Source organism: Diabrotica virgifera, chromosome 2, assembly GCF_917563875.1.
Source record: "Diabrotica virgifera virgifera chromosome 2, PGI_DIABVI_V3a".
NCBI lineage: Eukaryota > Metazoa > Arthropoda > Insecta > Coleoptera > Chrysomelidae > Diabrotica > Diabrotica virgifera.
The window spans coordinates 65,489,041-65,515,067 of NC_065444.1; the positions used below are offsets into that span (position 1 = coordinate 65,489,041).

A 26,027-nucleotide genomic window follows, 5' to 3' on the forward strand; every position below is an offset into this window, starting at 1 on the left:
GCGGGAAAGAGATAACTAGAAAAATAAAACAAAATGTAAGAAAATAAAAAATATGGAAATAAAATTAGCCTTCAATATTCAGAAATAAAGCTACCTTCTCCCCAAATTCTGGTGTGCCAATCATCTCCGCATGTTGCGTACATACGTTTGCAGAACGGAGAAAATTTTAGCTCATGGACTGAACCTTCGTGAGCAAGGAAGAGGTCCAAATGTTGACTTAGGTAGTTCAACGAGCATCTATGGATGGTGCCCTCGTTGGTTCCGACGAAGTAAATACTGGGATCTAGAAAACACAAGTTAAAAAACGGTTATTTCAAATGTTTAATCGTCCGCCTTTTCCAGGATTGGTTCAACAGACAGTATTAGTCATAAGAATAATTGATGAATTAAATATTTAATTTTTCAATAATTATATCTACGTGACGTTCCCCACACACGTTTCCCAAATACGTTTCATCAGCTTTGACAACTGTACCTACTGTTATAAACGTTCCAGTGTTGCTTATTTCATTTTTTTCTTTTACCAGCATGTTAAAACATGTTGGATACATCAGCTCAATATACAAGAAAGGGGATAAACGCATATGCTCTAATTATAGGGGAATAACTGTCACCAGATCATTGAATAGAAACTGATAAAAGAAAGAATAGAATCAGAATACGAAGACATGGAAGAACAAAATGGATTTCGTGCAGGAAAATCGTGCAGTGATAATAAATTCGTTCTGCAGCAGGTAATAGAAAAACGTAAGGCAAGGAATCTATCTACCCACGTATTGTTTGTAGATTTAGAGAAGGCATACGATACGGTACCTTTGAAAAACTGTTTCGAACATTGACGAAGTAGGTCTCAGTAGAGAGTATGTGGAGGCTATCACATATACAAAAATGCATGAAGTGTTGTTAAAGAAGGAAACTTTATATCTTAATCATTTCCAATAACAAAGGAGCTTAATCAAGGAGTTTGTCTATCTCCGACCTTATTTAAAGTATATATTCAATCATGGCTAGAGCAGTGGAGGAAACAAGTATCCGGAATGGGAATAGGCATAGGCGGTGGTAAATGTCTAAAAACTTTGTTTTTCGCAGCTGATCAGGTAGTCGTAGTGAATGATGAGGAAGAGATTGACTACATGTTTAGGAAACTAAAGCAACTGGATTACATGTCAAAGACAGAGTATCTTAAAATAATTGATAATGAAGAAAATCCAGAGTAACAAATTAGAACCACAAAAACATGCAAAGAATATAAATATCTCGCATCTATATAATATCTAAAGAAGGCACTACCAAAAGAGACATCGAAAACAGAACGCAACAGGGAAAAAAAGCGGTGTAAGCCCTCTACTATGGTCTAAAGATATTAGACAAAGAACGAACTTGACAATCGAACCTTGGTATTCTCCTTTTCATGAACATTTTTCAGTGCGTCACAAATTATAGAAAAAAAGGTAAGTCCGTGATAAAACACATTTATGACATTTATTCTAACGTGACATTTTAGTTAAATCTGACAGTTGTCAAATTTGATTTTCAATTTGGAATAAAACCAAATCAATTGTGTCTATTGCATTTATAAAATGGTATTTTCTTTCATTTGTATAGTCTTATAAATTGTATTGATTATATTGATAATATTATTATTTTATTTAATAAATAATTTTTTTTTGATTATGGCGCCATCTATCGACAACTAGAATAATCACCGAACTAGAATAATTACCAAAGTATTCAAAGACGTGCCTTTTTTCTGTCACATACAATTTAATGCGTTAGAGAGAAATCGAAAAACTGTGACGCACTGAAAGATGATCATGAGAAAAAGAATAAAGCCTATTGTGACTTATGGAGCAGAAGTTTGACATATCACGAAAAAAGATAGAAAAAGAATAGAAGTAGTAGAAATGAATTATCTAAGGAGAACGTGTGGTATATCCAACAAAGATCACATCAGGAATGAAGATATTAGAAGGAGGACAAATACTGTATATTCCAGTGCAGATAGAATTGAAACGAAACAACTAGTGTGGTATGGTCACGTGAAACGAAAGAATGAAGATAGATGGCCAAAGAAAACTTTAAATTACATACCACAACAAAGAAGAATGGAAGGCCTTCAGTTGCCTCGGAAGAAAATGTACGGCACATAATGAGAGATAGAGCCATCAAAGAAGACGAATGGATGGACAGAAAACGATGGCGGTCGAAATGCGAGAAGCCACAGAGGCTGTACGAACCTCGCTTAAAGATAGATAAAGCATTTTAAACATGTTCACACAATTTCTACTAGTTGTATACATTGCTGAATCTGGTAATCCAGAATTTCAGGGCCAGACCATTATTCCAAGTTGACAGGTTGTATGGTTTCTCTCTTATCTTCAAAAAGCACTTGAACATAGCTTTTTCATGTATTTCATAGCATATACCTAGCGAGTCAAAGATCAATTTTTCAACGTGTTTTACAAAAGTTATAGGTTGGTACATTTTTTGTGATACCAGTAAGTTATTTCATCTTTCTATGAAAATTTACATCGTCGTGCAACCGATTCATATAAACAAATTTACAAACCTATAGGATGAAACCTCATGAAGAGGGCTGCAGCATATCTTGAAACAGGGATTGTTAAACTTGTACATTTTTTCATTGCATCATAACCTTTAAGCTTTCCATCTGCTTTACCTACCCTCATTAACTGGCTCATCTGCAAAAACAATGATACAATACACAATTTAAAAGCAATAATTCTATCAAATACATTAGACTATAATACATCCAACTCCCACAGAAAACTGGAAGCACGTTACCACTAGCACCTCTGCCGACTTGAGTTGAACTACGTTTTCTCAACGCAAACATACAAATTTAATTTTGTTAATTTTTGGATAATTAATTAGCTAATCTTGGTAAATTGTGTTTGTATTTTTACACAAAATGTCTTATAAAATAGGTACAGTAAAATGGATTCTCAGCAAATACCTAGGATGGCAACAAAATTAACTAAAAAGTGTATTACTTTGTAAAAATAGAAAATAGACGGTTCCGTTTTGATTTAAATCTGTCTCCTGCCATTCCCCGATAGCTGCCATTTCTAGGTCCACCTGTTGTCAAGGAGGCTATGCAAGAAGACAAATTTACATCAAAACTTCCATAATTCTCGGTACAAAATAAAACTATTTGTACCGTAGTAAGCATGATACTATAAATAAAGAGATAGTATTTTCCCGTATCGCAAGTACGTCCGAGCTCGCGCATTGATGATGTAACTGGAGACCGGAAGTTGAATTTGAATTCTTGTTAAAGTTAAATGGGATTTGTATGCATTATGTGATGAAATTATTCAATTAGCAAAATAAAATTAAACTTCAATGTATTCGAAAAAAATTTAGTGTCGAGATTCCAGTCAAAATAACTGTCAAAGATAAAATATAAAATACAACCGCGAACAATTCAAAGTAATCGGACATTACGAATGATTACGAACCATTACGAACTTGCCCAGTTACGTCACGACTTCCGGATGTGCAATAAATTATCTTGTTATTTACAGTATCATGGTAGTAAGGTTAGAACGCCCTCTAACGGGGAATAAGTGAAATGAATGTCGACACGATTTAAGTTCTCGACTTAACACGACTGGGTTAACAGAGAACTTGAATCGTGTCGACATTAATTTCATGTATTACTTTGCCTCCATTCACCCCAATGAGAGAGTGTTTAGCTGCAATTTCTTTTTACAAGAAGGCTAACCCCAGACTGTTCCCATACTGTAAAGAAAATTTATTTTCTATTATTAGGGCTAAGGATACACCTGATAGTGTGAAATTTAGTTGTAACTTATAAAGGGAGCTTCAGATAAAATTAATGATATATTTAAAAGGTATTTTCAAAATTATATACCAGAGAGTGTTGAAAATGTTAAATATAATTTAAAATTAAAATGTTACTTACAAGAAACTCTCCAAAATGTATGTACCTACAAATTGTCAAAAAACTTTTATAGATAAATATTTTGATCTTTTAATAAAAGCGTAAAAAAATGTAAATAAAATTGACGATAGTAAAAAGGAAAAATTATGTAAATTAAAAAGTAAGAATATAAAATTAAAGAAAATAGCTCACAACTAAATTTGTATTTTGATTTAATCTTATAAAAATACCTTTCTTTTAAATGCATAGTTTGTGGTTATCAACTCATACCAATAGATTGCGCTATTTTGTTTGCTTCCATAAAATTAATGCGAAATGTCAAGAGTTGTAGGGGAAAGGCGGGCAAAACGGGGTAGCTGCCTAAAACGGGGTACCCCCCTTTTTTCAATATCACTCGCACCATCTACACAACGTTAATGAAATTATATTATAGACGCCTGTTTACGGCTTCTGTCATAAAGCAGATATAATTAACTGCTAGTCGACTGTTGTGAACAGTACATGTGCGTTTTTAGTTAACCAAGTTATAATATCAGCCGAAAAAATAATCCATCGTCAGTATTACTAAACCAATTTATTATTTAACCCGCCATTACACGCGCTATGAGGGAATCCCTCACCATATTTGTTTATAACCAATGAAATTGTGTAAACTAGTACGATAACCTTAAGCACCCAGAAATGCCTTTGGCATGGTTCATGAGAGGGTATGAAAAAGTTATAGAATATTTCAGGCGGTCAGTGTGCTGTGTGATAGTTGAAAGAAGAGACATCCCTCTTCAAGTGAGGGAATTCCTCACTGCGCGTGCAATCACGGTGAAATCACGTTTCTGTTATCTCAAAGAAACTTTTAGGTTTTTATTTAATATTTAGGTAGGTTTAATTAGGTAGGTAAAATATTATTGTTTGGATTAGGTTAGGAACAGTGGCAAAGCGAGGGGCGGTTGGGGGGTTAAAATCCCACCAAGAGCATATAGAAATATATATAAAAGAAGGTAGGAAAATGTAACTTGTCTTTCACAAATAATACAAAAAACTTTCGGTGCCCAAGCAAACCCCCCCTCTCCCAGAGGAAAATTCTAGGTGCGCCACTGGTTAAGAACCCATTTTTAAATTTACCTATTCTAATTGGGAAATAAGCCGCAATTTAACTTGAAAAATTGATTTTATTGACGTTTCGAGTTCCACCTCGGACGTCGTTATCAAAATACAAAATATTAATAGTTAATTACAAAAATGCCACAAAGAAATAGCTTCAGAACAGTTGTTAATTTTAATTTGTATTTTTAGTAAAATGAATTCGCGTAAAGAACGTTAATTTCTTCAGTGGCTTGCTGAAATTGAAAATTACGAAAACTTGCTTTTGATCTATATTATTTTTACTTTTGTTTTGTGAAATTAATTAAAAAATGGTTTACGAGACTTTCTATAATATGTGAGTACAACCCATTTTATATTTATACATGTTGACATTCATTTCTCCTCGAAATAAGTCGAATTTATGTAGGTGAGGGCGACGCTCATACGCGTGCAACCACGTCACAATAGAAGACGCGTGTAACGGAGGGTTAATATCATTACTTCCAACTAATAGTGAATGTGTTCTAGAGTATTCATTTGTCATTATGTTGAAAAATAAAAACTAGCAATAATTTAAACAGGTCATAATCTGAAAATCTGCTCTTTGGGCAAAAGAGGGTACCAATAGGTAGGGTAAAATGGGGTACCCTTTTTACCATACCTATTGGTAGTCTTTACCCTTGTTACCATACCAAGTAAGATAGCCGATGATCAAACCAAATCACAGACGAGTAAAAAATCGCAATTGAAAAAACTAAAAAGTAGAGTTAGATTCAGAAGGCGAAGATAATGACACCGACTGGTTCTGCGGAGACTTTTATTCAAGTTCCACAGAAGGATGGATAAGCTGATCCAGTTACCATAAATGGGCTGAAAATGCATGTGCAGGTGTAGAAGATAAGGATGATGAAGCAGTACTTGTATGCGAATTTTGTCAATAGGTTTTTCTTGGTTTCAATTTGGTACCCCATTTTACCCTATATGACGGGCATAATGGGGTAATTTACATTAGTTTCTGTTTTTTCATATAATAGAAAAAACTTTTACTTTTTTTAACTTTAAATTATATTAATAAATAGTTACTACTATAACAATGATATATGTCTTACTTTAAGACCTTAAAACTTACAGATTTTTTTTAAATCCCAATTTAAACCTTAAGTACCCCATTTTGCCCGCCTTTCCCCTATGTATTATAGTCTAATGTATTTGCTTCTAATAACACAGTTTCATATTATTATATCACTTCTTTAAATCCTCTGCAGTATGATTTTGTCATGTTCTTCATACGATCAAGCGTACTGCAAAATTTACTCGTACAACACTCAGTAATACTCAGTATTGTAAGTCCGCCCACGTTGCTCAAAGTGGTTATAAATTCTTGTATTGCGTGCGTGAAGAGATTTGCCACAAAACTAACCAAATCAAATTAGTGTTAAAGAAGAATAGAGCATTGGCTTGCTTAAGTTGTTATAATCAAAATAAAATCACTCAAAAGGTTTTATAAGTGATTCGCTTGGATGATGAGCCAAATTCAAAACAAGATGATATGACGGCGCCAAGTATCTAGTTCTATGGTTTGAAGTTTGAGAACCGCTGTGCCAGAGGAACTAAAAAAGTTACTATGAAAAATCTGTTGTATGATACAAACAAGAGATGGTAAAAACAATGAAGGAATCCATGCCAAAAAAAGTTGAAAGAAGTGTAATTGAAGTAAAATCGCAAAATTTATAGAAAAATAATATTTCTCACGAAGAATAAAATTTTAAGACATAATATGATAATTATAAATTATTTAGAGTTGATTTTAAGATGAGTCACTACTACAAATAAGGCGGTAAAGTTAAATGATTAGTTAATTTTGAAAAGTATAATAGGTAATTTAGAGTAGGTAATAGTGAAATGTGTATATACCGGGTGGACCAAAAGTCAGTTCACACTATCAAAAAAAGTTACGCGCAAGTTTGCGCGTCTCCAAAAAAATATATCATGCTCTGTGAAGGGCCTTGCAAATAATCCACAGTTACAAAGGTATTCGATATTTTCAGCACCGCCTCATTACGGATTTAAAGGTCCGGTCGTGACTTTCTAAATGACCAGTTTAGTGATTGGATAGGGAGAAGAGACACAAGTGAATGGCCCGCGCGTTCGCCAGATTTGACCCCCTCTGATTTTGCCTTGTGGGGAGTACTTAAAGATAAAGATTTTGTCAATTTGAAGTTCTTCGTGCCAACTTGGAAGTCTGTAGAAAGACTTGTTTCACTGTGTATAAGCGTTGCCAAAAATGTATTGATGAAGGTAGTTTACATTTTGAACATACAATGTAAAGCATGCACTTGTTTGTACCTACTTATTTACAATAAACAATAAACGTTTTTTTAATTCAATTATTTTTGCTTTTATTAATATACAAAACGGTTAACTGACTTTTGGTCCACCCGGTATATGTGCTAAAGTTACAGTCTTCATGTTCTTTGTCAACCATTTTCCATCCACTCCTGCATGTAGGTCTCTCCGATTTGCTTCCATATTTCTCTATCTTCTTCTTCTTCTTCTACGGCACTACAGCCCAAATTGAGCCTTGGCCTCCTTTATTTTTTGCCTCCACCTTTGCTTGTCTGTGGCTGCTCTTCTCCATACACGGACTCCTAAAAGGGCTTGTGCGTCGCTGTTTACTGTGTCTTCCCAGCACTTTCTTGGCTTTCCAACCGGTCTCTTTCCCTGCATTCTAGCGTTCGGTGCTCTTTTTGGTAGCCTATCCTCTCCCATTCTTATCACATGTCCGACCCATTGCAATCTTTGTATTCTAATGAAGTCTGACAGGGGTGCTTCCTTATAAAGTTGATAAAGTTCGTTGTTGTATCGACTTCTGAAGATTCCGTTTTCCTCACAGGTCCTAGTATTATCCTAAGTACTTTCCTTTCGAATGTGTCGAGTTTGTTTTTGGATGTTTCTTTCAGGACCCAGGCTTCACTGCCATAGCATGTTATTGGTCGAATTAAAGTTTTATAGATTCTCATCTTTGTATTTCGGTGGACACTTTTAGACCGAAATATATGGGAGAGGGCAAAATAAGCTCTGTTTGCCTGCGTTATTCTCTTCCGTATTTCTCCATCTTCTGATCCGTCGGCATATATTTCTACTCCCAGGTATGTAAACTTTCCAACCGTTTCAGTGTCATCTTCATGTATAATGTTTTGTGGAACTATATTTCTTCTCGTCTGAGTCATTATTTTTGTTTTTTCTGTGTTCATTTCCAGACCTAGCATTTTTGTTTCTCTTTTTAACTCTGCGTATGCTTTCTTGGGCTCCTGTTGATGTTCTACTCATATTAATATTATCGGCATAAGCGGCCAGTTGAACCGTTCGGTTGGTCAGTAGGTTTCCTCGTCCAGTTTGCATTTGCCTAACCGCATACTCCAGTGCCAGGTTAAACAATGTTGGGGCTACTTTGTTGGGGTTAAACTTTTGAAAAAGTCTGTCCGGTGGTTTTGTATTCGTACACATGCCTGAGTTTCATCCATTGTGGCTTTAATGAGTCTTATTAACTTGTGTGGTATTGCCAATTCAGCCAATATATAGTACAGTTTGTTCCTTTTGACTGAGTCGTATGCCTGTTTGAAGTCTAGAAACACGTTGTGAACATTAATATCGTGTTTCCATGATTTGCTCAAGATCTGTTTGACTGTAAATATTTGATCCAGTGTCGATCTTCCCCGTCGGAAGCCCATCTGATACTCTCCAATAATATTTTCTGCTAGTGGTTGGAGCCGCAGGTTTATAATATACGTGAGGACTTTATATGCTGTACATAGTAGAGAGATTCCACGGTAGTTTTTGCACTGGAGTTTGTCTTCTTTTTTATAGATCGGGCATACTATACTTTTCTTCCAGTCGTCGGGTATTTTCTCTTCTTGCCATATGTCTTTGATGAGCGCGTGGATGTGACTTGCCAGGTAGTCGCCACCTACCTTATACAGTTCTGCTGGTATTTCGTCAACTCCCGGAGCTTTATTGTTTTTATGGGCCTTAATAGCTTCGAGAACTTCCTCTATAGTTGGAGCTTCTACTCCATTACCTACTTCATTCTCTTCTACGTAGTTCATACCCATTTCATCTTCCATGTCTACTTGTATTCCAAGTAGGGTCTGAAAATAATGCTTTAAGGTTTCTGTGACTTTCTGTTGGTCACTGATTATTTGCCACTTTCATCTTTACACATACTTGTTTGAGGTTTATACCCACTTCTTATCTTTTTTAGGTATTCGTAAGCTCCTCTAATTTCGTTGTTTTTGAAATTTTCTTCCATTTTTTCTATTTGTCTATTTTCATAGGCTCTCTTTTTCTTTCTACATATCTTGTCTGCTTTCCGTCTTGCGACTTCAAATAATGTTCGTCTTTCCCGTGTTCTTCTTGTTATGTACATTTTGTGTGCTTCATTTCTTTTCTCTATTGCTTGTCTGCACTCAGCATCAAACCATGCTCCCCTTTTTCTTGTTTCCCAGGGTGAACGCTGCTGCTGTCAGTACTGCTGTTTTGATATTACTCCATTTGCCCTCTATGGAGTGCAGTTTTAGCGTCCTTAACTCATTTGCTACTTCTTGTTCGAACTTCTCTTTACATTCCTGGATCTTCAGTTTTTCCAGGTCCAGTTTTTGTTGTTGTCTTTCGTTTCTTTCCCTGTTAACTCTGCATCTAAATTTGGTTTGTAGTAAAAGATGGTCTGATCCACAGCATGCTCCTCGTCGTGTTCTCACATCGCAGATACTACTGGCTGCCCTTTTGTCTATCAGCACATGGTCAATTTGATTTGTTGTTCCATCTGGTAAAATCCATGTCATTTTATGTATGTCTTTATGTGGGAAGCATGTGGAACTTATAACCAACTTATAAACTATGTTTTTATTTGTGGTAAAATTGATCAAAAGCTCTCCATTCTCGCTTGTTTTATTGTGCAGTGAGTGTTTTCCTATTGTGCCATAAAACTGCGGCGCCTTGCCTATTTTAGCATTCATATCACCCATTATAATCTTGATGTCGTTTTTTGGCGCACTATCATATACTATCTCCAGCTGTTGGTAGAAGCTTTCCTTTGTATGTTGCTCTTGTTCTTCTGTTGGACAATGAATGTTTATCATTGTTAGGTTGAAGAAGTGGGTGCAATTGTTTCTTCCCACTATATAGAATTGTGTGCATTTTAGTGCCCCTGACACCTTTCCCCAGCCATCTTGACTCCGGAAGAGCAGTAATCTGCAGCAGTAAATTTCTCTATCTTACGCCAATCTAATCCACCGTTTGCCTGCCACTAGTCTTATGTCTAGAAAGGGTCTAGGAACTAGAGAAGCATTATTCGGAGTCAATGTTCTGACACAACGATGTCTGGATATGAATCAGGACATATATGCTTGGTTCATAGATTTTAAAAAAGATTTTGACAGAGTTCAACATTAAAAGCTTTTAAGTATTCTTAAGACAAAAACATAGATAGTAGAGATCTACAAATTATATCGAATCTGTATCAAAATCAGAAAGCAAGAGTAAGAGTCGAAGGAGAACTGACAGAGGAAGTAAGTATACTTAGAGGAGTTCGAAAAGGGTGCATACTTTCACCACTCTTATTCAACGTCTACAGTGAAGTGATATTTCAAGAAGCTTTATTGGATATTGTGGAATGTATTTTGGTCAACGGAAATAGCATTAATAATATTAGATATGCGGACGATACGGTCATATTTGCAAGTGACATGGAAGATTTACAGTACATAATACAACATGTATACGGGTCATTCCATTTCAAATCACTCAATTTTGGAGCAAAAAAAAATTTGGACCTCCGATTTGTCTGAAAATTGGTATATAGCTTCTGCGGGACGTAAAAATGAGATATTTAAGGTCAAAAAATCTTCTTCTTCTTTTTTTCTCAAAATGTTATTTTATGCGATTTTACAGTGATTTGGTGTTTATTTATACAAATTTGCATTTTCTATCGTAAAGTATCGATGAAAAACATAATATTTTAATAGAAGGGACGCAAAAATGTCATTATATGGCATTATAGATGTCTAGAGGTATTTCAAAAAAAAACTAATTAAAAGGCACCATCTTCAAAGAGCTCCAGCTCCCTTAGGAAGCCTTTTCGGAGGTGATTTGTGTTAAACCGTAATATTTTGAACCCAGGAATCTACAGCTATAATATTTCCAATTATTAATGAAGCACCCTGTATTGCTTTGTTTTATTTATTATCTTTTATTTTGTAATAATAATGACGATTTGTTTAATTTCAGTAAACTGTATTTGTTGTTGTTTTTTTTCCTACTCTTTGTACCTACGCTTTGTCTATAAAATTGTAAAATTTTCAGTGGCAATAAAGTATATTTCTATTCTATTCTATACACGCCTTTTTGCTGCTTTTGTTGAACATTTTTTTAGCACTATCCCATATCAGTCGTGGAAAAAGGCCCCGCGACAAACTTTGATACGGGGCCCCTGTGGGGCTAGCTACGCCACTGTCGGGAAGGAACCCGAAAAAGAAGTCTTATGTCGTCTACCCAGCTCTTCTGAGGTCTTCCCATGCTTCTTGTCACCCCCTTGATCTCCATTCTAGGATCCCCGTGTCCGCCTGTTATTATCATATGTGACCGACCTAACGCCATTTTAGTTTTGTTATTTCTTCCACAATATCCCAGATCTTCGTTCTGTCCTAATTTTCTCTCAGTTATATTCCAAGCATGTTGTGTTCCATTGCCCTTCGAGTTGTTTCTGGTGTTTTAGCAGATTTCCCTGATAAGGGCTACGGTCTCGTAAAACTGGTAGTATGCATGTGTTTACACCTTTTTCTTTATGCTTATAGGAATGAAGGTGTTTTCAAGATATATTATGCTATGTATAATAATATCGTTTACTGAAAGCGGCCCATGCCATTTGTGTTCTTTTAATTAGGATTACAGTAGGATGCGTGAAAGAAAACGATCGCTGTATTGTAAGATTAGCTGTGATATACGGCACTGAATGTCGGTAAATAAAATGAAAGAAGAACGACGGATACAAAGGGCAGAGGGGAAAATTCTATAAGGTGTATGAGTGAAATATATATCCATATCAAAATAGGATATAGGCAGATATTCAACAAGAGAGCGTGCAAGAGAGAGTACGTTCAATATGCTAGATGATAGAAGATAGATGTCAAGAAAGACATATCGAGAGATAAATATTAGACATATAGTCCAAGTGATGAAGCTTAAAATATTACAAAACCTCGCAATTTTTACAGAATGGATCGATTTGCTTGAAAATTTGAGAATAATTAGTGGATAGTCCAAGGATCAAAATCTATATGATGCCGAAAGGCGCTTTTACCATGGGGGTGGTTGCCGCCCCATCTCGTGGGTGGAAATTTTTTATTATATTTTTACCTCAAAAGTCGGTAAAAACTTCATTCTAAGCAAAAAACGTTCTATACATTTTTTTGATAAAATTAATAGTTTACGATTTATTCGCTATCGACAGTGTTAGTTTTATATCGAAAAATTAATGTTTTTAATAAGTTTTCTGCTAATAACTCCAAAAGTTTTCGTTTTATCAAAACAACTTTACTTAACAAAAATGTACCGTTTAAAAAATAAAAAAACCGTTTTTTTTTTATTTTCTTTAAGACCAACACTAATCGAGCTATACTTTATTATATTTTAGCTCTTCTTCGTCAAATGCTAAATATTGTAGTTTCAAAGTCAAAAGACGAGAAAACTATGCATTTTTCGAGAATAACTTGTTAAACTAATTTAAATTATTTAAGAATATCTATCTTCAGAAATAAAGAAAAGTCTCTAGCTCAAAAATTAAAGTGACTTATAATGAAAAGAATGTCAGTCCCTATTTTTTTCAGCGAAAAAGTGATCCGAAGCAACATCCTAATCACCACCCGTATTAAAATTAGTCATTGATCTTATTTGGTCTTCTTTATTTATGTATAATTAATAGGTTCTAGAAGTTTGACCGGCTTAGATTATTGAGTTTTTAAAAAAATGGCATTTTCTTCAGATTAGAAAGATTAGTAGCAGAGATACGAAAAAACGTTTAAATAAGAAATTGTAGTTTATTTAATTCTCAAGAACCTGGTTTGTAAAAATGTCTTTCTACGACCGTTTAATAACATGCTTATTATTCGCTATTTTTTCATAGATAATAGCACCCATTACTGTACCCGTGAGTAATAATTCATTACTCACGGGCTGAAGTTACTCACGGGTCATTACTCACGGGCTGAAGTTAGATTCAAGTGACGCATGCCACTTTTAATATTAATCGTATATAAACTGCAAATAAAATTACTTAAAGTTGTTTATTTAATACAATAATTATTGTAATTTATATCAATAATTAACTTCGAAAAATTTTTAAAGGAATTTTAACTGTAACAATGTCAGTATATTTGTACGTTTATATCTTGTTTACTAAAAATTTTGACGTTTATCATTTATTTTAGTGACAGTGACATTAGCTCATTTTGTTTATGTAAATTGGAATTTATAACTAATATTATGTTTATTTTTCAAGTTATATTGTGTTTAATATGTTATAACATATTATGTATAGTTATATTACAGTATTGCCCAAAATAAACAGTACTGAAACTGAAACACAGATGTCTCTTTGTGCGCGCTGGCATATTCAAATTAACTAGTATAGACCTGTCAAGTAATCCTTAAACAATTAATTATTAAGGCCTAATTGTTAAAAATGGTGTTAAGTACAGAGGAGAAAGTGTTTCTTGTGGAGCATTATTTTTGCTCATACGGAATCGGCCGACGTAATAGTGCAAGTCTGCAATAATACGTGTGTGATCAATTCACACGACCGACGGTTTAATAAACGTTTTCCAAGTAATGCTGTAATTTTCAACGTTGTTGAAAGTTACAGCATTACTTAGACAACGCTTATTAAACCGTTGTGTGAATTGATCACACACGTATTGCAGACTTGCACTATTACGTCGGCCGATTCCGTATGAGCGAAAATAATGCTCCACAAGAAACACTTTCTCCTCTGCACTTAACACCATTTTTAACAATTAGGCCTTAATAATTAATTGTTTAAGGATTACTTGATAGGTCCATACTAGTTAATTTGAATATGACAGCGCGCACAAAGGAACATCTGTGTTTCAGTTTCAGTACTGTTTATTTTGGGCAATACTGTATTATATTATATATAGTTAAATGTAAATATACATTATAACTATTGAAATACGTCCACCAACAACAGCCATTTCCTGTTTATTAGATTAATTGACAGTAGGTACAAATTTAAGCTTATAATTTTTCGGAAACGAATAGAACTTATATTGCCTATGGCCTATTTCTAGTTGTATTTTTACAATAAATAATAATTTGGTAATAGTAGGCAACCAATTATTCAGCCACGTACTAGGGGTAAGTAGCATTTAGGTATTCATGTAAATTATTATAATTCAAAGCTCGAATAGTTGATAATTAAATTTTTTACTAATTAAAATAAAAAAAAGGTCGTAGAAAAAGTATAGTATTCTACTCGCATGTAATGGCTATTACTCACTCTGATGAATTACGACACTCGCCTACGGCTCGTATCGCAAACTTCATCATCGTAAGTAATAGCCATCATTACATGCTCGTTGAATAATATACTATTTCTAAGGCAAAAATTGAGTGAGCTATTGACAATTAAAACTTGTAATAACATGCAAAAACCACGTTTACTAACCCTTTAAAGGTCACCGCTTTTTGCGACTGACGATTTTAAAAATATTTAATAAGCTTATAGATCTTCTAAAAACCTACAAAATTATTTTTTTAATAAACTTTCTAGGTTGAAAATAAAAAAGTTACGGGTAAAAAATCAATATATTTTTTTGAAAAAAAAGGATAAATCCAATTGGAAGCATAATAATGTAAGTTAGCGGTGTTTTTAGTCATTGGCCTTATTCATTCTTCTTTATTTATGTATTATTAATAGATTCTAGAAGTTTGACTGGCTTAGAATAATTAGTTTTTAAATAACTGGAGTTAAAAGCAAATAACGAATTTTTGTAGTTTGGTAAAAAATGCCCTTTTTTTCAGAATATAAAGATTAGCACCAGAGATACGAAAAAATCTTTAATTATGAAATTGTAGGTTATTTAATTCCCAAGAACTTGGTTTGAAAAAAAATTTTCCACGGCAAAAATTGAGTGAATCGTAAATGAGTATTATCGAAAAACATTGATTTTTTCGATAATTAAACTAACACTTTCGATAACGAATAAATCGAAAACTGTTAATTTTATCAAAAAAATATATAGAACATTTTTTGCTTAGAATGAATGTTTTTATCAACTTTTGCGGTCAAAATATAATAAAAAATTTCCACCCCTAGATGGAGTGGCAACCACCCCCGTGGTAAAAGCGACCTTCGGTATCATATAGATTTTGATCCTTGGACTATCCACTACCTATTCTCAAATTTTCAAACAAATCGATCCATTTTGTAAAAATTGCGAGGTGAAAAGCTTCGGTTCCTAGGCTAATACCTGTGAAGTATTTATTTTGATATAATCCAAGATAGAAAGATAACAAGACAATTAGGCAAGTCGACTTCTAGAACAGAAATATCCAATTCCTTTACCTCTAGTTTCCTTTGTACAGAATAAGCACAAATCCTTCCATCATCGAACGTCGCCATCACCATTTCTTCGTTCCTCTTTTCGTTCCTACCAAATTGCCAAATGATACTCCATACCGGCTCAAACGTAGGTACATTCTCGCCGATAATGGTAACGTCTCTATTGGATATATTAATAACCTTTACAGACCCGTTATAGAATCCTACCGCTAGCAGTACTGGATTGCTGTTCGAAAAATCTAAAGTAGTGACAGGTTCTGCGAAGCTATACTTTCTTTCCGGCTGGACTGGATTTTTTATGTTCCATATCAAGACTAGGCCTGTTAAGGTGTCGTGGAAGAAGAACTTGCCGTATCCAACTGCCAGCAGGTCTTTATTTTTGGGATTCCAACTGAATGCGTTTACCGCAAGACCTGATGAAACAAAAAAATATATCTAAATTGTGTATTGGTTCAGTGTATATTGCATAAAGGAAATATATTCGTAAATTTGAAAAGAGAAAACAACAGAGAACAATAATAATACCATTGTTTATATACACTGCGCGTCAGAGAAAACGGGCACCCCAAAAAATGGGTCATTTTTAATGTCTCGTATCTCCTAAACTTGTTGTCCGATTTACGTAATTTTTTTAATGTTATTCGCAGTGTGCAAGTACTTGGAAGGGAATTGAGAAACGATCGTGCGCGAATGGCGGAGAAATATTGCAACTTTCTTAAATAATTCATATTGTCAATTGAAATTGTCAAATTGACGTACATTTCATATCTACTGTCATTGAAGACATTGAAGAAGAAAAATTATATGTTGCTCCACAATATTGATATGATATGCAATTATTATATAACGGTAAATTTAATTAATTGTATTTTGCTTGCAGTACTGTATTTTAATAACTAATTTTATTTACTACATACAATTGTTTACGTTTTAATAACATAACCAGAATCGTATTTTTTCTTATTATTTTTTTGGACTATGGCCTTGACAATTATTCAGTAACCAGGACTAATATAGTTGGCCAATATAATTAAAAGTGCGAATAAAGTTGCAGAGAGTAGAAATAGGTGTCGCTTTGCCGAACTTGCACGGTCCCAATAGCCTTATTCTTTAACAATATCGCTGTAATAATATTGTTGCTAAACAGGTAAATTTTCATTGTATACCGGGTGTACGAATCAAACTGTGCTTTTTTCTTAAAGTTCGCAACACCCTGTGGAATATTCTAGCATTTATAAAATACTGAAATTAATGTTGTTCTGAAGCTATTTTCTTGTGGCATTTTTATAATCAAGTATATTCAAATGGGAAATAAGCCACAATTTTACCTAAAAATGATTTTATTAACGTTTCGACGCCCAAGTCGGGTGTCGTTGTCAAAATATAAAATAATACTAAATAAACAAAAATGTTGTTGCTTAGTAAAAAATTCTTCTAATAATTTATTTAATCTGACTCATTTATATCGGCAATTCAGACACGTATTATACATTTCAAAGTAGACGACTTTGAAATGATATTGCCAATATTGATGAGTTGCGTTCCTGGGACGACTTTACTAAAAGATAGTTCATTCGATTACATGAAATCAATCCCAACTCAAGAATATCCGCCACAAAAAATCATAGCATGTGATCTGTCTTTAAAAAGACAACCAAATGCAACGGTGGCACTGAAATTCTCGCGTTAGAGATTCCATAGTAAATCACGAGGGAAAACCAGGAAAAACCTCGTGATACTATCCCGACATCGTAAGTATTTGGGTTTACATTTAGTTTACTCTCAAAAGTAATACCAAATTCTGACTTGATATTTTAAATAATACTAAAATACTAAATATGTACTAACTCGATATGTTACTGATTTACTAATTGTGGTATTTTCTTTCTATTGATTTCCTCCTTTAATATGGGTAACCACATCCTACTGCATTCTACCGAGGAATTTGCGACACAATTGGTTTCATTTAGCATAATTAGAGCCGCTTCTTTGATTTTTCTCTTTTTACTATCTGCTTCTTTTAGGACTATACTTGAATCTCTCCACTGAACTCTATGTTCATTATCCCATGCGTGTTGACATATTTGAGATCTATCAAATTCTCTATTTTTTATATAAGACTGATGTTTATTTATTCTAACGTCTAATGGTCTTGACGTTTCACCTATATAAAATTGTTCGCATTCACAAGGTATTTTATAAATACAATTCTTTGTTCTTTCTTGTTCACTGTTAGGTTTAGTTTTAGATAGAATAGATCTCAATGTGTTTGTTGTTTTGAATGTTGTTGATATGTTGAATTTATTTCCTATTGTTTTAAGTTTCTCGGATAGTCCTTTTACATATGGTATTGATATTTTCCTCGTATTATTTCTTGTGAATGTTGTAGGATCCCTTTCTAAGTTGTTCTGTTCCATTCGATCCAATCTTGACAATTCCTTATTTATAAACGATATGGGATAATCATTTTTTAATAACACAGATGTTAACAATTGTTTTTCTTCTAGAAATGAATTTTCGTTAGAACAAGTAATTTTGGCTCTATCATATAAGGATTTAATGATTCCCTTTTTAACGTTGATGTTATGATTTGATTTGTAATTGAGATATCTGTTGGTGTGTGTTGGTTTTCTATACACTTGAGTCTCATATCCAGTACCCTTCTTTGAGACCAAAACATCGAGGAAAGGCAAAGTGTTATTGTATTCCTTTTCCATTGTAAATGTTATTGTCTCTTCTTGATCGTTTATAATATTCAGGAATGTATCCAACAATTCTGATCTATGAGGCCATATGGAAAACACATCATCTACATATCTCCACCATACTGTGGGTTTTAAATTTTGTTTAGAAATGATATTAGTTTCGAAATCCTCCATAAATATATTAGCCAATAATGGAGATAAAGAATAGCCCATTGCGAGACCAAAATTTTGTTTATAGAATTCATTATTTAGTTGAAAATAGGTATTATTAGTATATAATGTCAATAACTCCATTATAGCTGATACATTTAGTCTTGTCCTAGTTGTTAATGTATTATCATTTTCTAATTTCGTTTTGATTATGTCTAAAGTTTTATCTAATGGCACATTTGTAAATAAACTGTTTATGTCAAAACTTACTAAAATATTATTTGGATTAAATTCAATATTTGATAATTTGTTTAAAAAATGTTGTGTATTTTTTATAAATGTGTCATTATTATTTGCAAATGGTTTTATAATATTTAATAAAAATTTTGATAGTTCACTACAAGGAGAATTGATGGTACTACAAATAGGTCTAAGTGGAATATTTGCTTTGTGAATTTTCGGTACTCCATAAAAATGTGGTGTCTTACTGTAATGAGGTGTCATTAATTTTCTTTGATGGTACGTTAGGTAATTTTTAAATTTGAATAAAGTTCTATAGATTTTGTTTTCCAGTGTCTTCGTTGGATCCTTCGTTAATTTGGCATAAGGTCCATTTGTAATTAGATCTGTAATTTTGTCCTCATATTGTACTTTATCCATTATTACAGTTGCTTTTCCTTTATCCGCTGGTAGGATTGTTATGGAGTCATCATTTTTTAAAGTTTTTAAAGCTTTCATTTTATCTTTGCTGATGTTCTGTTCAATTTTATTAGATTTTTCCAATTCAAGTTTGCATAGTACCCTATATTGTTCTTTTTCATGAGTTGGTAAACACTGGGATATTTTTTCCACTGCGCTAATTATGTCTAATTTTGGAATAGATGGATGAGTGACAGCACAGTTTAAACCTTTTGACAATACCAAATTTTCCGTTGCATTTAAATGTCTATTTGATAGATTGACAACTGTCGCTAATATGTCATTATTTCTATTTAGGTTATCAAAAGTATGTATACTATTTTGTTCTAAAAGAATATTAAATTTATTTAAATGTATATTTCTTTGTTTCTGATATGAATTTTGATAAATTATGTGTAAACTAAAAATAATTCGATCAAAATCAGAATTTGATATCATTCCGTAAAGCAAATCTTCAATACTTACGATGTCTTGTTCAATAAAAAATAAATTTGATCTATGAAATTGTAACCTTTCCCGGATCATTGACACACTGGCTCTATGTAAAATATTTTGGAGTCTTCTGCTTGAGTATGCTGGCCGTAACCTCAAGCCTTTTGGTATTAAGTAAAGTATTTTTAGTAAAGTCGTCCCAGGAACGCAACTCATCAATATTGGCAATATCATTTTAAAGTCGTCTACTTTGAAATGTATAATACGTGTCTGAATTGCCGATATAAATGAGTCAGATTAAATAAATTATTAGAAGAATTTTTTACTAAGCAACAACATTTTTGTTTATTTAGTATTATTTTATATTTTGACAACGACACCCGACTTGGGCGTCGAAACGTTAATAAAATCATTTTTAGGTAAAATTGTGGCTTATTTCCCATTTGAATATACTTGGTTACTGAAATTAAAACCCAACTATAGCCTCAGGTTTTCTTAACATTCTGTTCTTTTATTCATTCGCTTATGTTGGATAATACAAAAGTTAGGCACTTTAACAACTAGCCATGTTCTTCATCAGTGCAGGGTGTTTCTAAATAAATGCGACAAACTTTAAGGGGTTAAATTAAAAAATAATGACAGTTTGTTAATAATCCTATGTCGCAAATGCTTCGTTTCCGAGATACGGGATGTTCAATTTTTCTTTACAAACTGACGATTTATTTATTGCTTTAAAACCAGTTGAGATCTGCAAATGAAATTTGGTGGGTTTTAAGACGTAGTTATTGCACATTTTTTGACATACAATTAAGAATTTTATATTCACCATTGGGATGCATACGCGTAATATGATCGGTCATATTACCCGTATGCGCGCAAATGGTGAACATAAAATTCTTAATTGTATGTCAAAAAATGTGCAATAACTACGTCTTAAAACCTACCAAATTTCATTTGCATATCTCAACCGGTTTTAGGGCAATAAATAAATCGTCAGTTTGTAAGAAAAAATTCAACATCCCGTATCTCGGAAACGAAGCATTTGCGGACATATATTTATAAAGCAAACGGTCATTATTTTTTAATGCAGAATTACCCCTTAAAGGTTGTCGCATTTATTTAGAAACACCTTGTACTGATGAAGAACATGGTTAGTTGTTAAAGTACCTAACTTTTGTATTATCCAACATAAGCCAATGAATAAAAAACATGACAATGGCCCATTTTTTGGGGTGCCCGTTTTCTCTGATGCGCAGTGTAGTAATAGTTGGCCAACCCAATAGATAAATTTGTTTGATTCTAATTGAGACAGTCACTAAATGTCACCACCACTTCTGTCAGGGTCGCAAAGTCAGGCGTAACTATGATAAATCCAAAATACATTGACACCAAGTTGGATACGATCCTAATCATAACACCCCAAACTCGCATACACATTAAGAAAAATTAATATAATATGGAAGAATATATTTAGAAATTAAATTAATGATATGTTATTATATGTATAATGTATAGTAGCATGACATCATTACGAGGGGTTCGAGCGAAAACCCGATAACTAACAAAACCATTGTTTAGAGATAATCGCGATTAAAGATTTTAGGAAGTTTGAAGAAGATTTAAATCGTCGTAGGAAGTTTTATCAAATATTTGTTAAAGCCAAATGGTAGAGAATTTAATATTTAGTTAGAATAATTTATTTTAAGTTTAATTTATAAAAACGTCTTTACAAAAAAAAATAAAACGTGATATTTATCGGGGTTTACCTCGTTGAATGAGTATAACATTTTTGACTTTATTGGTTTTTATTTTGAATTTTTTTAATTATAAAATAAAAGTTAATTGTATATTATTCCAACAAAACTAAATTAATCTGCATTCTTTTTAGAAAATTAAAAGGTAAAATGTGTCTTCTTCCGATTCTTCTCACATCATTATGCCTGGAATTCGATCTACGATATAATTACCGGTTTTTAAATTTGTTATTCAAGCATGCACCTCTTCTGGAAAATATTTTCTTGGCACATCTTTATCAAATCGGTTTTCTTTGCTTCACTTATTAGAAAGGTACTTTGATACAACTTTGGTAAATTGCCCGGAGTTGGTAAGTCTATGGTTGCTTTTTGGGATGAAATTTGTTTTAGCCTTTTAGGGCGTAGAGTAGGAGTTTTTTTTATTCAAACCAATATCTTCTGATATTTTTATTAACTGGTTACCGTTTTCCGCTATTGTCATCTTTAGAATATCATCCAGTAGAATCACTGTTAGCTACAGCATTTATTATATCATTTGAGAATATACACAGCGTTTTTCAAAAAACTTTTGACACACTGGAATTCATCCATGGTAAGCTAGTGGAAAGAAACATTTCTTACTAAATGTTCGTTCCTTTCTTTGGGAAGTTTTAGGGACAAGTCTAGTCCTAATTATTTTAACAGTTATATTGTACAAAATAAAAAATTTTCTAGACTAAACTACTACTACTAGACTCCAGTAATATCTACAGAGTTTCAATAGTCTTCAGATAACTTTTCAGTACACTTAAATTTAAATTTACTATAATTTATTTTGCTGTGGTACCTTGGAAGCTCTGAGTTTGTTTTTCATTATAAATATAGCCCCATTCAAACCGCTTTTTTGTTTTCGTAATATTCAATTGTCAATTTACGCCATCTTTTACTGGGTTTTCGAAGGAAAAAGTGTGCTAAAATTTAATAAACTATCATAGTCTAAAAATTTTTATCGGATTTTCGCATGAATATATTTTGTCAAAATGAACAATTTTGTAATCTTCATCTCCGATAAAATTAATTATCAGTTTTTAACTTTGAAAAATTTGTAATAAAATTAGTAACTTTACACAGGAAAAAGAAGATAAATGATTCAACCGGATTCTCATATTATAAATATGTTTACAACAAAGTATTTTTATCAGTAAAGTTATAAATATATCGGGTTGGTGTTATTTATAAATTCGAACCCGCTTATTAGAATAGCCTTCGTGCCAAGCAAAAATATTCCTATAATCGGGATATTCTAATAACCGATCAGTGGTGACTAGCAGAAATAAATGTACCGAATATACGTCATAATAGTACAGCACACTTTGTACATATACATACTATGTATGTACAGTTACGGTCATTGAATAGTTTACAGGCTTACGTATCTAGTAGCCGCTTTTTTAAATTTTTACCTCGTTTAAACGCACCTTTTACGTCAAAGTGACGTTGCCAGTGGTGTATCTAGCTAGAATAGGTTGATTAAAATTAAAAAATCTAAATATTTTAAAAAATTTAACAAAATGGAAAGTATAGAAAGAAGTTTTTTGAATAAAATTGATTATAGTCTTCATAACGAAAATAAAGAAGTCTGGTTTTACAATATGCATTTTATTTTAAATCTATTTTATATTAAATAATGATAAACAATGATAAATAATAAAAAATAGTTCAAAAATTCATTAAAAAATTCAACTCGTCTCCTCTTGTGATCCTCACTCAAAAAAGGTTTCCTTGCAGCTGCACAATTTAGCAGTCCACTTGCTTTAATTCTTTTACGTGCAGTGCAGATACTGCCTGGAAACGCTGTCTCTTCTCTTGCTTTTTGAGCTGTGGCAAAAGGAGATCCTCTCAAATAATCTACTAACATCACATCCTGTTGATTTGTGGAGATCTTCTGCCCTCTTGAACCGCCCAACCATGCTATAGAGTGAACATTATCCCATCTTTGTTTGATCTTCCATAAGCACATACGGCTCACGTTCAAATCAGCAGCAACTTGCCTTAGTGACCAACCTTCTACGAGTTTGGCAATTGCTCTTGCTTTTTGCGCATCATTCAAATGTATTCTAACCATTTTGGAGGAGTTTGATATACTTTTATTTTATTTTTGAACACTCGCGAAAGTTTTAACAAGCATTGACTTTTTGAAATTTTTTGACTTTGACATTTGTCAAATCCGTACGACACATAGAGGTATATATTAACATAGAGGGAGCCTACCTTCCGCGCTTCCTGACGACAAGATCTCATGGACTGGTTTGCTGCATCTCTTTCTAATGGCTCCAGTACACGTTGGGCCAACTAGTTGGCCAATGAGTTGGGCCAATAAGTTGGGCCAAGTAAGAACAGTGAATACATGGTGATTACACGTTGGTGGAGTTATCAGTCTGCATTAACCTTGTCCTGTCTTAGTGGATAAATAAAAAACAAACTCTGATTATGGATATGGATGTGGAGACTGTAGCAGCTGCCGCAATTAATTTGTACAATGCGTTCAATGCTTATAGAAAAGTGTACCAAACAAGAGTGATTAAAAAACAATGGCACAAACGACAGTGCTTTTACACCGAAAAAAGTATTCATATTAAAACACAACCTTAAAATTAATACTTATAAACAGTATCAGTATTGTGAGAAGAGAAAGCAAATATTTTAAACTCAACGACAACAACGTGTTCAGTGTTCATAATCAAACAGCTGTTTGGCAGATCGCGCAAGTCCCAAAAATCCTTTGATTTGTGCACCAAATACCGACAAGATTCGGTTTGTAGACCAACGCTGACCGCCAATCGCAAACTCATGCCAAGTGGTCCTGTACACGTTGGCCCAACTGATTGGCCCAACGTGTACTAGCCCCATTTCACATTGTATGGAAAATCTATGATGACATTCAGTGTGAACATAGGCACGGAAGAGTAGGACAACTGTAGCAGCTTTACTATGCGTAAGAGTGAAACAGCACTAATCCAAATAAAAAAGATGGTGTCGTCACTTCGCTCTGAATGACACTCTCTCTATGCTAATATATAACTCTATGGTACGACACTGCAATTTTACAGTATGTATTACAATATAAAAAGTAAGGTGTAAACTATTCAGTGATCGTAACTGTACATGTACAGTTACGATCACTGAATAGTTTACACATTAATTTTTATATTGTAATACTGTAAAATTGCAGTGTCGTACGAATCTGATAAATGTCAAAGTCAAGAAATTTCAAAAAGACAATACTTGTCAAAAATTTCGCGTGTTGAAAAATAAAATAAAACGATATCAAACTCCTCCAAAAAAACTTCTTTGTATACTTCCCATTTTGTTAATTTTTTTTTATTTAGCTTAATGCCTCGGCAACTAATGGCCCTTGGCATTTTTGTTAAATTTTGTAAAATATATTTATATTGTTTTGATTTTTTAATTTTAATCAACCACTGGTAACCTAGGTACACCACTGGTAACGTCACTTTGACGTAAAAGGTGCGTTTAAACGAGGTAAAATTTAAAAAAATCGGCTCTTAGATACGTAAGCCAGTAAACTATTCAATGATCGTAACTATACATAGTATGTATGTACATATATTATGTATATGGTTTTATTTTGTTTTATGTCAATAATACAGTACCTAGAGTAACTATTAGTTATTTTATTAAAACACCAAACTACATTATCTGTGCATGTATACCTACACAAATAAGTATGAAATGTATGCAATATGTAGATATAGGTATACATATTTTCTTATTAACATCCATACAACAGACTTCCTTTTTTGCTGGAAAAATAATCGGTAATCTGAGACTATTAGTTTTGTTACATAAGATATTAGTCACTTATAGCTCTAAAATATAATAAATAAAAAATTCACATTGGTTTTACTCTCCAGAAAACTTCTTACATATTATAAAGCGGTTATGACTTCTAAACTGTTTCTAAAAATCTAAACAGACAACGACGTGGGTGGTAGTAATAAGAATATTTACACAATTGAAAAAGTAGGTAATACCTACTTTATGATCGGTAAATGTTTGGCGGAAGGTAGAATTGGTGCCCATAATAAAATAAGTAATAAAATATATTATCGACAGGTCCTATAAACCAGAAAACATATAAATTTGTGGGAAATTGTACGTAAAAAGTTTTTGGTAACTTAAAATTATTCGATAAAGCGATATTATTTTACTAAAAGGTATTCCTATAAGCGGTTAAATTTATTAAGGAGTAAATGAAAATGTTTCGGGACCTCAAAATTCTATTCCTTAAACCGGGATATTCCTATAAACGGTACTCTAATAAGCGGGTTCGACTGTATGATTTAAGGGTTTTTACCATGTTTGGTTTTTATTAGTTATTGTGCTTAAAAATGTTAATATCAAATAAAAACATTTACCAGTGGTAGGAGACGTGTTTTTACTACAGCAGAAATAAAAATACCGGATTTCATAATTTTGGTATTTATCGGGTTTTCGCTCGATCCCCTCGATTAATTCAATTTCTAAATACAGTCTTCCATATATTTATTTTTTTTTAATATGTATGCGAGTTTTGGTGTTATGAATAGGATCGTATCCAACTTAATGTCTATGCATTTTGGATGTATTTTAGTTACGCGTGA

The 26,027-nt window shown here is 33.1% G+C and overlaps 1 protein-coding gene across 3 annotated transcripts in view; it reads right to left on the minus strand.

The window, feature by feature from the left end:
- Nucleotides 1–26,027, minus strand: part of LOC114335779 (dynein axonemal intermediate chain 4-like) — a 58,350-nt gene that overhangs the window by 11,614 nt on the left and 20,709 nt on the right. For all 3 annotated transcript variants that reach the window (XM_050642616.1, XM_050642615.1, XM_050642617.1), the window contains exons 4-6: nt 15,648–16,057; nt 2,570–2,702; nt 95–283 (exon numbers count right to left, since the gene is read on the minus strand). In XM_050642616.1, coding sequence (XP_050498573.1) covers nt 95–283; nt 2,570–2,702; nt 15,648–16,057 — 732 coding nt within the window. The remainder of the gene's footprint in view (nt 1–94; nt 284–2,569; nt 2,703–15,647; nt 16,058–26,027) is intronic.